Source organism: Micropterus salmoides, unplaced genomic scaffold (genome assembly GCF_014851395.1).
Source record: "Micropterus salmoides isolate LMB-PRFRI ecotype aquatic unplaced genomic scaffold, ASM1485139v1 Ms_hic_scaffold_4429, whole genome shotgun sequence".
Classification (NCBI taxonomy): Eukaryota; Metazoa; Chordata; class Actinopteri; order Centrarchiformes; family Centrarchidae; genus Micropterus; species Micropterus salmoides.
Window position 1 is genome coordinate 1 of NW_024043850.1, and position 13427 is coordinate 13427.

At 39.7% G+C, this 13427-nt stretch overlaps 1 protein-coding gene across 1 annotated transcript; it reads right to left on the reverse strand.

Moving 5' to 3' along the window:
- Positions 1-6313: 6313 nt before the first annotated feature.
- On the reverse strand, positions 6314-12827 carry LOC119887876 (alpha-N-acetylgalactosaminide alpha-2,6-sialyltransferase 1-like; the record flags this gene model as incomplete). Its single annotated transcript, XM_038698439.1, is given in 9 exon segments — positions 6314-6813; positions 7434-7533; positions 8553-8636; positions 10675-10778; positions 12012-12150; positions 12398-12481; positions 12483-12558; positions 12667-12794; positions 12796-12827. Coding segments are annotated over 9 exon segments (960 nt in total), but the record flags the coding sequence as incomplete, so codon positions are not given.
- Between the last annotated feature and the right edge of the window lie 600 nt (positions 12828-13427).

A 13427-nucleotide genomic window follows, 5' to 3' on the forward strand; every position in this document is an offset into this window, starting at 1 on the left:
TATGTTTTAAAATGTTGCCTCGACTCCTCTCTCCTCAATTCCTTTCCTCACCTTCTCATATTGGATGGGAAGGACTAGGATGTGAGGCGAGGAGACAGAGAAAGGAATTGAGGATGTACAAACTGAGAAATGAAAAGGCCTCTGTACTCAATACACAAGAAGCTAATTAGCTAATGAAACTAAATGTGACACAGAAAACAGGCAGGAAAACACATGAGGAAAGTGAACAGAAAACAAGAAATAACTAAATTAAAATCCAGGTGATTTGCCCCCTTTAACACATTTTTCATTTTGTGATTGTTTTAACTCAAAAGTAAGATCTTTTTCATGTAAAGAGATGTAGGCAGTGTGCCAACCCACAGAGAGGCATCAGGGTTATGTCTCTGTGAGAAACATGATTTATTTGCTCATTAACTTACTTTGTATTATGGCAAAATTATTGTTTCATTGAGATTGTAATTAAGAATGAATGCTTTTTGTTCAGCAGGAGACTAGCATGAGTCACTCAGAACACAGTGTAACTTCAGTAATTTGCACTTTTCAGCATGTTGTTATTTCGTTAAGCCTGCTGACTTTTATATTTTAACCCTCCAGGCTGTGGACATACTCTGGCGGGCAGTACAATGAGAGCCGCTTCTATGTGCTGCACCAGGATTTCCTCCGATATGTGCGGAACAGGTCAGTAACTATATTTGTATAGAACCTATCATACAGAGATGTAGCTCAAAGTGTTTCACAAAACAGGATGAAAAGCTGGAAATGAACAATAAGTTGTCATGGTTTGGGGATTTTTTGGGGTCTTATTTTGGGGTTTTGGGGTACATGTCTTGTGTTTCTTCTGTTCAGCCTTAGTCCTGTCTTTTAGTTCATGTCTTGGTGTGTAGTCCTGGTTGTGTGTTTTAGTTGTTTGTTCTGACTCTTAGTTCTTTGATCTGTTCTCTAGTTAATTGTTTCACGTTTAGATCTATTCTTTGTTCTCTTTCCTTCATCCTGGTCTGTTGTCTTTGTTCTGGTTTTATTCCACTTGTCAGTCTGTTTTGTCCATGTCCTCTGTTTCTGTATTCTAGTCTTGGTATGTTAAGGTGTTTGTCTCGTGTCAAGTTTGTCTATGGTCTGTTCACTCCTTGTGGCTGTGTTTTGCCTTGCTTCCTGTTTTATTCTTAAGTTGTCTGTGTTTGCTTTCTATGTCTAGTTTTGTTTCCTGAGCGGTTTACCTTGATATGATTCACCTGTTTTATGTTCTCGCCGCGCTCGTTTGCGCTAGTACTCAATGCCTGTGTTCTGTTCAGTCTGTGTCAAATTATTGTAGCTTGTCATGCGCTGTTGTGTTAAGTCGTCTGTCTGTTCGTTCCCCTTGTTTTTCCTTGTGGATTTGGATTTTGCCATTTTGGAGTTTCTTTTGGATTACCTGTTTTTTGTTGGATCACTTTGTTTCCTTTGGACTTGTTTGAACTCTACCACTAGTAAGTGTGTATGCCTTTAGTTTTGTTTAATGAATCTCCTGTTTCCGGCATTTAGGTCCTTAATCTTTCATCCAAACCACCAACCCACAAGTACAACAACATTTAAGGAATCTCTCGCTGATATACTTTGGTTTCTTATTAAACACTTACTCTCTGCATTCTGGGGACATTTACTGCACCAGGGAAGAACAAAATTCAGGTGGCAGGTGACAATTCAGAAATAAAAATAAATATTTTAATATAATATATATAAGTAATCAGTAGCTTAATATTGTTTTTAACTTAAGTTACTTTTTTGGCAGACAAGGCAGAGGTTTCTTCTATATATATATATATACTGCATTGCAGGCTTATTGTGCAAATAAACCTTTTTCATAGCATTTTTATTTGTTAATTAACATTTCTTGGTGCAAGCTATTTTTCAGAACTTTTACTATTGGGACGCTGGGGACATGTAGCCACCACTTTTTGAAAGCATTTGTTAAAGACCTTCCCTCCCTGCTACCTCCCTACAGGTTGAGCTACTTACCTGCACTCTCCTGCTCACTTTCTCACCCAGCCCTGTCACTTTGTCACTCAATAACACACGCCTGTCTCTGCCTGCGGCAGCGCCCACAGCTCTCCTTTAATCCATCAGGTGCCTGTGCCTGCACTACGCAGGGTATCTGCAGCCCCGGTAGAAAACATATCGGTTGTTTTCGCGCATTTGGCGGCAGCCGTTTGAAGATTTTTTGAGGGGGGGCCGTAACGCAAGAAACAGAGAGCAGTGGGGGTGGGGCTAGTAAGAGATGTGATTGGGCCAGTCCAGTGTCAGCATTTTAAATTTTTACGGACAGAGATGATAGTGGTATTGATCTTGTCATCTAAGTCTCGGCAAGAAATGAACAAAGACTATTTCTCAGATGTCTCAATTGTCCATGTTCTCTGTTTTTGTCATTTCAGGTGAACGCATATGGATTCATGACTAAGACTACAAGAAATACTAACTACTATGTTGAAAAGAATATTAAAACCAATGTCATTTTCTACGCCAACCATGACTACATCCTGGAGATGAATACTTGGAAAAAATTACATGACAGCAAAATAATGAGTCTATATCAAAGAACAGATCAGAAACTACAGAAACGAAGACTGAGACAGTTTTTTAAAAACAGATGCTAATTGTTTACGCTCCTTGGAAGAGATGAGGAAACTCAAACCCCGAGACAAACACTGCTCGGATAAGGAATGCGATAAATAGGAGCCTTGATCTGGTTCCCCAGGGGTTTGTTTTCAGTCTGACCAGAAGTGGAAAATAATATACCAATTGTAGTGAACAACGGTGTGGAGTTGTGCATTTTATATTGAATAAATTTGGAGCTACCCTAAATTCCTTTCTCCTCCCCAGAGAAGATGGGGAGGGGTCAAAGTTGCTTTCTCTAAGTGCTATCCCGACCATAAAACTGGCACCTTTTTGATTCCGAAGCTGATAACGCGGGGCCTGACTGTTAAACTGACAAAGGGACACGAACCAGCCATTGGCATCTCCCTGAACAGCCTATCAAAACTGGCCCCCCACACACGTTTCCGTGGCAACTGACCTTATTCTTTGTTTTATTACCACATCAAAGGGATACTCCTTGTCTCACCTAAGTGTGACATGGTCCAGACACTGAACTGGACTGCAATCTCCAAAGACTCAAAGTTTAATTAAATCTTTAGTTACCTGATTACGTTTGCCTCTATTTGAGTAGTTATGTTAACTGTTGTTGCTATCTGTTGTTTATTAGTGCTGAAAAGAAGTTACTTGTGCAGTGTTTTTATTTTCAGCAGACACTCCTTCATCTAATGTAATCCAAGCTTTCCTCATGTAACCTCAGCCCCCAAGTGGACGAAATAAGTACTACATGCCCTCGTCGGAAATGCCGTTAAATGTATAAATATCCTGACCAATAATGTGACAATTGTTTCCTGTTACCAAATGCTTAGAACAGTACAACCGTTCAACCATTGAGGTTCGATTGTGGAAAATATTTGATTATAATACGTGCAAATAGATTTCTTTTCTTTAAACATTAAGTTTAGAAAGGCAGTCCCATGGGAAACCTGAGACGCCCCCTGGGAAACCACGCCCCAGACAACAAAAGAGCGACACGCGACCTGCTCGCTCTCTCTTCTCTTCGCTGTTGGCTCTCTGCCACCCTGCTGCCCTCTGAACGCTTCGGCAGGCGCAGCGTGCCTCGCCAGGCAACGCCCAGACTCGGCCAGCGAAACAGACAGGCCCTTTTGTTCGCCTGAAGCTACACACCTGAAGTGCCGCGACATCGATCTGCCTTCAGTTTGTTTTATTTTCTTTATTTCTTTTGTTTGTTAAAGTTATGAGTCCGTTAAGTTACACTGGACTAATTCAGGAACGACCAAGTTCCATTTTAAGCCTTTTTCGTCGAAGCCAACTTCACCGAGGTCAGACCAAGCCACGTGGTCTCGCCAGCTACAACGAAGGAAACCTGAAAACAGCCGAATTGCCAGACGGAGGAGGCGTTTTCAATCAGACACGGAGAACCCTGGAGAATCCCTAGCAAAAAACCAGGATCGGCAGCTAGCGTGGGACCCGTGCAACAGGCCAAAAGCAGGCTGTCGACAAGCCGTAAGACTTAACACACGTCCTGTGATCAGATGTCCATTTTAACTCCTAAACTATAGCATTAGTTTACTTTCATTAGCTCTTCTATGCCTTATGAGTCAAATGCTTCCCACAATCGAACCTCCAGGCTCATTGTTCAGCAAATGTTTATGTTCCCTGTATCCAACCATCTTTTTATCACCTTAGTTAGAGAATAAATTCACTGTAATACAATCAAGAGCTGTGTGTGTTGCCTATTTATAGTTCCTGCCAAGAGAATTGACCCTTTATATGAGACTGACTGACTGATTTAAGATAATTGAGCGATTATTAACTAACTGATCACTAGTAATAATTGTATAATTATTCAAAACTACCTAGAGGTCCGGAGACTCTAGGATTATAACAACTCCGGTGGTGCCCTTAACGAGGAAATTTTGAATTTATGAATTTTAATTCATAATTGGGTATCAATTCTCATAAATTTATTAAAATGCGTAACTAATAAATTTAGGTCTACTACACAATGGTTAATAATTAATTAATTAATAGAAGATCGTAAATTTTCAGTGCAGGAATTATACTTCTAAAATAGTATTTTACAGTTTATCAGTGTAATGTAGTAGGTATTAGTACTTCTACTTAAGTAAGACTGAATACTAGTTTTATTTCCATTTTGTGTTTCACCACAATTTGTCACTATGTCACTACATTTATTTGACAGATTGCATGTAAAATTGTGTAAAGTATAGTAGCTAAGTATGGCAGCTTTTAAAATATGATGCATTGTTACAGAATAAACTACCCAAAAGGATGTACAAAACAATAATAAAGTGTTTCATTGTTGTTTTACAACATTACTTTGTAATGCCAACTTCTAAATAGGTATCCAATGATGATAACTAAATAATATTGCTAAATGACGGTACACGATCATAAATGTACCTTTATGGTGTAGTTTAGTCCAACTGCCACTGTGGCCTTTATTTATGTGACATTCACAAGTCCCATTGTGATGCGATGTGAGCAACAGGTTTTCTCTGCCTAATCATTCAATAAATCTGACACATACAACAGTTAACATATCAAAAATTCACATAGCCGTGTAATAACGTTTTAAAGTAATGTTCACCTAGCAGTTTGCTAATGACTATTCGTATCCTAATTTAGTTAGGCTACTTGGATGAGTTGACAACCTGTAGTTTACTGGCTTAATGTTGAACTCTGAAATGCTTTATTACTTTTTTCGTGCATTACCAGTGAAAACTCACTTAAACATAGGCTGAAAGTAGCAAGTGTGTAAGGCAACAATCCCATTTCTCAATTCTTCTATACACTTTCCCAGAGTCAGGGATTTAGTATGCATATTGTTGGGTGTATGATTAAACACAGATGTAATGCATTTGGATTACTCTCTTTTCAAACGGGCGAATCCAAATCCATCCCGTCTTGTGTGTGTGTGTGTGTGTGTGTCCCCTTCGATCAGTGACGTCACTACTCGGGAGGAATGTGAACGAAAAATAACCACGCATGCATTTGAAACATTTGTTTTTACGTATCACATCTGAAGTATTTTGTTTACTAACTAATAATCAAGATGTTGCCAGCAAAAAACAAGAGTGAGTAAGTTTCTCAGGGCTTCCAGCGGAATTTGAGGACCTTATCCTATCAGCGATAAAGGCCGTCCCTCAGACATCTCGTGATGCTTTGCGGTAGAGCTTTGATAAAAATTACTGAAAAACCTTCTATTTGGATGAAATACAAAATATACTTTGTAATTTACGTTTTCTTAAATGTTTCTGGTTAGAATATAGCCTAATATGTTTTCATCGGTAATTATCATTCCTATGGCAGTTTACTATTGAAGTTTGATGGAGGTGGTGACCGGAGGAAAGCAAAGATAAGCATTTGCAACTCTTACAGTTGACTCTAAACTATTCAGTTAAAGCGCAGTCATTACATTGTCAGGAAACATGTACTGCAGTTGAACTTTCGGAAACTCAGATAAATCGGTTGTTTTAGATGTGTTGTGTCAGCTCAGATTTGTTGTTGCAGTACTGTGGCCCTATGACGGGCATTGCTAAATAATAAAACCCAGAAAACAGCGCTGGGCACATGAAGCTTTCTGAAACTTCTGAGCATAATGCTTAAGGTGTTTTATAGAACTAGACATGTGATTGCACTGCTGTGGCCCCAATGGCGGGCGATGTGAAAAGATAACCCCAGAAAATGGAAAGAGAGCAAAGCTGGCCTTTATTTACTACTGCCGCTACAATTACCCAAAGTGACATATCCACAATGTGTGTTTTGTCCAACCAACAGTCCAAACCTAAAATAATTATTAAGTATATTTTGTCAGACCAGGACTGAAAAAAAACATATCAAGGCCTCCATTTATCACATACTTAATCCGGACAGTGTTACAGAAACTGTTGTCATACATTGGCTCGGGGTTTGAGTTTCCTCATCTCTTCCAAGGAGCGTAAACAATTAGCATCAGTTTAAAAAACAGACAAGTAAAATGACCTAAGTTTATCTGAGTTGTTTCAGCTTTTCTGTCCCAGTTTCTGAGTCTGTTCTTTGATATAGCCTCATTATTTTGCTGTCATGTAATTTCTTCCACAATTTCATCTCCAGGATGTAGTCATGGTTGGCGTAGAAAATGACATTGGTTTTAATATTCTTCTCAACATAGTAGTTGGAGTATTTCTTGTAGTCCTCAGTCATGAATCCATATGCGTTCACCTGAGAATGACAAAAACAGAACAGGTGAACTCACACCAAGAAAAGATTTGTTAAAAGTAGGGCTGTCTTTGTGAAGTAATTTCCACTGCAGCAATATGATAAAATGGACAGACTAAAAGTCACAAACAGATATTACAACTTGTAAACACATAACACAATCTACAAATAGATTAAACATCCGCAAACAAAGTTCTCATGATCCACAAATATAAAGCATGATATACAAAAAGATTAAAAATCTACAAATAAACACATCATGATTCACAAATAGAAATCAGTGACTTGTACTTGAAAACCAGAATTTGAATGAATGTAAAGCGATTTGTTTGCAGGTGAATTTCATGTTCTGTTTGTAGATTGTGTCACATTTGTTTTCAGAATTTTGACACTATTGTTTCGCTGTGGTGACAGAACAATGCCATAATTGTTGAAAATGAATAGATTTAAATTAGATAGAAATAGACTTAAAATCTGCAAACAAACACATTTCCCTGAATGTTGAACAATTCATTTTAGAAATGATAAACTATACCAATTAAGAGTTAAAATCTGTAACTGTATACTGCATACTTCATGTTTATAGAGGCATGGATACCTTTAGATGGCTAATATTAACTTACAGTGTCACAGGTGTGCAGAGCCAGGAAGAGAGTGAATGCTCCATTGGTTGGTCTGACTATCGCCCAGTGTGAACCATTCAGATGAGGAGACTTTAAGAACCTGTGGGCAATGAACAATACCAATGTCTTTGGCATAGAAGACAATATAAACTACACACTCCAATGTGACTATAGACATTACAAAGTTCCTTGACATTTTCATATTTGACATCTGAGTACAAATAGCTAGATGTTTATTATGTAAATGTTTTAAAATCCATCTGTTTACATGTATTACATGTATGTATAGGGGTGGTGATGGATCAGTGGATAAGACACATGCCTTTGGTGTGAGAGACCCGGGTTCAAACATCCACCAATGTGTCCCTGCGCAAGACACTTAACCCCTAGTTGCTCCAGAGGCATGCGACCTCTGACATAAATAGTAATTGTATGTCGCTTTGGATAAAAACATCAGCTAAATTAGTAAATGTACATTATTGATTGATACATTTATTTCAAACATGTTGAAAAAACAAACGACAAACAATTTAAAATAAGCATACATTCAAAATAACACACAAAAAACAAAAAAAGAACACAGGTGTGTGTGTGTGTGTGTGTGTGTGTGTGTGTGTGTGTGTTTGTGTTTCACTCTTGCACATCTGCTGCCTAAAGAGGAAGTAAATAAACCAGTGCTACCTATACTTGTATTATTTTCCCTGAGCATATTAAATAAATATTATAATTGTTCCACCAATATATTTTCTCTTTTAAATAATTGCCGAAAATGAGTTGGCCCCGATACAATCACTGCCCCCCACGAGTCGCAAATGCATAATACTTAATACTTCTACTACATAATACTTCTGAGTAATGAGTGTGCACACTGAGGTTCTGAGTAGGCTATAGTAAAACGTTCAGTACAAGTCTATGCACATTTTTATTATTAATTATTAGTCTGGCTCACAGGCTGTTGGTATAAGCCGGTCATTGGCCGACTATTTCAGTTAGCATTCTCCTTCCCTTCCACTATCTGCTTGTCCCTGCCCACCTGCTAAAACAAAGTACAAAAAAAAGTCATTATCATTATAAACCATACAAAGTAAAAAAGTAGTAAGATTGTGAAAGGAGGCTGACCTGTTCCGCACGTATCTGAGGAAATCCTGGTGCAGAACATAGAAGCGGCTCTCATTGTACTGCCCGCCATAGAACGTCCACGGCCTGGAGGGTTAAAATAAAAGTCAGCAGGGTTAACGAAACGACATGCTGAAAAGTGCAAAATTACTACAGTTACACTGTGTTTCTGAGTTACTTGTGTTAATCTGGTGCTGTTATTGTTGGCAGCTGTTATGGTGGATGTCTGCCACTTTGCATCTTAACAGCAATCAACATATTGACAAGGAATTTCTCATTTCTCAGTTTGTACATCCTCGATTCCATTCCCTGCCTCCTCGAAAGGAATTGAGGAGAGAGGATTCGAGGCAACAGGCATTTAACAAAATGAGACATGGCTTCAGAATCATCGTTTTAAAGCGTCAGTTAAATATGAATATGTGCAATAAATGTCCATTGTTTTATTATAGCCTGTATTTTATGATCTTTGTCAATGAGCTTAACAGCATTCATGACAACGTTATGTTTTATTTACTTAGCTACTTTCGTTTTTTATTTACTTTTACTTCAATTTACAACGTGGTATATAACAACTGTGGTGGCGTCTTAGTAACATTACATAAACTGGACATTACGAGCCAACATGTGAGATGCATCTTAGGAATTGAGACGTCCTTGAGACGCTGAGATAGATTTCTGGGTCACAGGCATAAGGACGGAGGAGAGAGGAGACACAAAATAGATTAATAGGAAGAGCCCGGTATGTTTTCCTTATTCCAGTTGCATAAAGCTTAGTGCAGCGAGGGAGAGATGACCTTGCATGCAGATGAACATGCATGTGGAATTCATTTCAATATAAAATATTTATTTCTCACCTTTTCCCTGATGGTCTGTTGCAAATTTTGTTGCTAGTTGCTTTTTTTAAATAAAGTTGTTAAAAAATTTTAAACACAAACCTGCAGGGAAGATGTTACAAAGCTTATTCTTGAACTCATAAACACTTGATGAATAACTTTTATTGCCTAATTCACAAAAAGACACTGGGTTGTTGTGTTTCACAAGTACACTGCATGAGTTTTCTGCCCAGCCACAAAGCAGTATCTGGTGAATGGTTAACATGACTTATGACCTCCATAAAATTTAAGAACTGATACCTGCTTGCCTTCTTTCAATAGTTAAAATGTAAAGTCACTTCAAAAATAAATGTTCACCTGCATCGGATATTACACTTGGCGACACATTTCAATTCAATTCGATTTTATTTATATAGCGCCAAATCACAACAACAGTTATCTCACAGCGCTTTTCATAAAAGAGCAGGTCTAGACCGTACTCTTTGATGCTATTTACAGAAGCCCAACAGTTCCCACCAAGAGCAGCATTAGGCGACAGAGGCAAGGAAAAACCTCCTTTTAAGAGGCAGAAACCTCGAGCAGAACCGTGACTCAGGGTGGGCGGCCATCTGCCTCGACCGGTTGGGGGTGAGAGAGAGAGAGAGAGGAGAGGAGAGAGAGAGAGAGAGAGAGAGAGAGAGAGGGGGCAGCAGAGGAACAGAGAGAAAAAGAGAGGGATGGAAGGAGAGAGGGAGGCAGCCTACACAATATGCACACACAGGTACAGACAGTAAAGGGGATGTTGCTATAGACTAAATGAAAAATGGTACAGATATTTATAGTAGTGTTAATGATAATAATCATAATGTTAATGATTATAACAACAACAATAACAATAAGACTAGCAACAATAGTCGAGAGTGTCAAGCAGAAACACGGGGGCAACAGGTGACCTGCAGCCACAGATCCAGACTCCACAGCTCCAGAGCCAGAAACACCTGCAGGAAGTAATAGGAGGTGAGAGGAGGGGACGAGAAAGCACAAGACTACCGGAAAGGGGAGAAGTTGTGTTAGTAACATGCAATAATGGGATGAGGTTGCATACAGAGGGAGAGAAAGTAGGGAGAGGAGCTCAGTGCATCATGGGAAATCCTCCGTCAGTCTAGGCCTATAGCAGCATAACTAAGGGATGGTTCAGGACTGGCCAACATTTCCAGGCCCAATCCAAAATGTTCCAGCACTGGATAAACTGGTGTGTGGTGTGTGTGTGCGCGTGTCACCTTTCACTAATAGTATATTGAGTTGCTAATCACCGATGGTTGCGATATGACCCAGCAGAGATCCTTTCTCCTTTGAGAAGACCCTGGAGCCAGTTGAAATCCCTCATCCCCTCAGGAATCAGCACGTATTTTATACCCTGCCAAAAGGAAGGTACACAGTAGATTTAATCACCATTTTACAACAGGGTTGTAAAATGAAATGCAGTTTGCAGCTTCTTTCTTCTGCAAAGCAGACAGTATATACAAAAACTATAAAATGGTAAACAGAAATAAACTATAATGCATAGAGAAGGGCTGAGGATGAATTGGAATTTGAGTCTCATAGCCTGGGGGAAAAATCTGCTCTGCAGTCTGGTGGTGCGACAGCAGATACTTCTACATCTCTTTCCAGACGGCAGCAGGGTGGACAGGCTGTGGCTCCGATCCTGGATCCTGCACATCACATACCAATTCCATTCAGGATGCCTTCTATTGTCTTTTTGCCTTCTTTTGTTCCCTGAAATACAACCATTTCTGAGCTTTCTTCACCAGCCTGGAGATGTGAGTTGACCATGTCAGGTTCTCTGTGATGCTGAATCCCAGGAACCTAAAACTGTTCACCTGCTCCAGCACTGCTCCACTGATGTAGACAGTAGTGTGTATATTTATCTCCTTTTCCCTAAAATCAACCATCAGTTTGTTGGTTCTGCTGATGTTGAGCAGTAGGCTGTTCAGTGTGCACCACACTGTAAGATTATTCATTATGATGAAGTCTCATCATTGTTTGAAATACAATGATGGTGGTAGCGTTGGGGTGGAGGAGGTGTGTCCAACAGTCCAAACTGTCTGAGGTCTATTTGTGAGGAAGTTCAGTATCCAGTTGCAGAGTCTGGTACTTAAACCCAGAGTGTTGAGTTTGCTGATAAGTTTCGGGGACATTGTGTTGAATGCTGGTCTGAAATCCACAAACAGCATTCTGATGTAGGTGTTATTTCTCCCAGGGTGTGTGAAGACTGATTAAAGGGCAGTGGAGATGGCAGAACCAGTTTCTCAAAGCACTTCATCAGAATGGGGGTGCTACAGCACGGTAGTCATTCAGACTAAACACTGCAGACTTTTGAAGGCTGTCTTGAAGCAGGTGGTAGTAGACTTACAACTGACTTTGTTGTTGAGCATAAAAGGTATTTAGCTTATGGTAATGTGACCTCACACATGATAGGGGAACTCCTACTTTTGTAGCCTGTGATGTTTTGTTTGCCTGCCACATACTTTGGTTGGAACCAAGGACCTTTTGATTAGTGGACAACTGACTCTATCACTAGTGGTTCTCTACCTCTAAACCACACCTGCCACATTACATTGTAACACTCTTGTCATTGGAGTTTGAGTACCTCATCATGAGGTGCAGATGTGTATCCGTACTTCTTGAAAAAATACGGCGACATAGTGATGGAGTGGGCCGTGTGAACGTACACTGATGTTCTGTTTCCTACGTCTTCCTCGTAGCCTTTGATGGCTGCACCGTTCATCCTACCACACAAACAGATGGAAAGTGAGAGTGGCATTGTGTACTCATACTATTGCCTCATGAGATTCATGAGAAACCATATCTAAATATTGACTCGGCAAATAAAGTGAATGACCAGTGCTCCTGATAGCCGTCACCTCAGCAATGACACAGGGAATATGATCTTTAAAATGTTTCATGAATTACCTTTTGAATTGTTTTGAAACCTTATGGCCCGCCAGGTCACTAAGTTGTTTTCCTCTTTCTTACCGGAAAACGTAATCGTGAGCATCGATCTCTTTCCCCATTTTAGAGCCATTGAGGATCCCACCAGTGGCCACCACAGCACATCTCACACCCGCCACTGCCTGGCTTTGGAAGGAGCAGTGGCTCTTTTGGCTTTGGGATCAACTTCAGCGAAGTCATCACATCTGTAAACCAAAAAACACAAAATGCACATAGAAGCTGGGGAAAAAAACTGGTTTATACAAGCAAAACATTACTAATGGCTTGCTAGGTGGTTGCTTAACGTTGCCTACCGTTATACTTGTACTCCATAAAACCAAAAGGATTATTAAAATGTGATAGTCTGTTCCACTCGCTCATGTTGATGCTGTCTTTGTGCAGAAACAAACGTATGTGGGAAGGAAAGCCTTCTTGAAGCTCTATCTTTAGAGTTTCGCAGAGACTCAGCACATGTCTGAGAATGAAAGATAAAATATTCAATCTAACAGAAAGAAAAACATATAAAAATGTGATTTCCACCTTGTTCATCTAGCTGAAACCATTGATTTTATCAAGGCCCCACACAGCTGAAGAAACAGCAGGTAAAATCAGGTGACAGAGAAGTCAAACAGAGGCACAGATGATTTATGGATTAACCCTTTCATTTGTCCAGCAGTTAGGAAACAACTTGGTCATTAGAAGCTGCAGCATTCATTAACGCACACACAGTAACATACACTGTAGCCTGCCAAATGGACAACTTTCTGCTAATCTTTTCCTTTGCTCCACTGACTTTCACTTCACTTACTGCCGCTCACGCTCTTTCTCTCATGACAGCTAACCCAAAGTTACTCACATTATCACTGTGTCATTAAATCATTGTGCCTGCAAAATAAAAGCGTGAGAATATTTTTGGCATCAATGCTCTATATTGAGTTGAATTGAGACCTTTCTTCTGTCTTTCTGAAAGACATTCAAAAGAGTCTGTGGCTTGCTTAATACATCTCTGAAATAGCCGTCAGGGACAATGCACGCAAATGGCGAAGACTATGAAGGAATGTGGGGTTGCCATCTT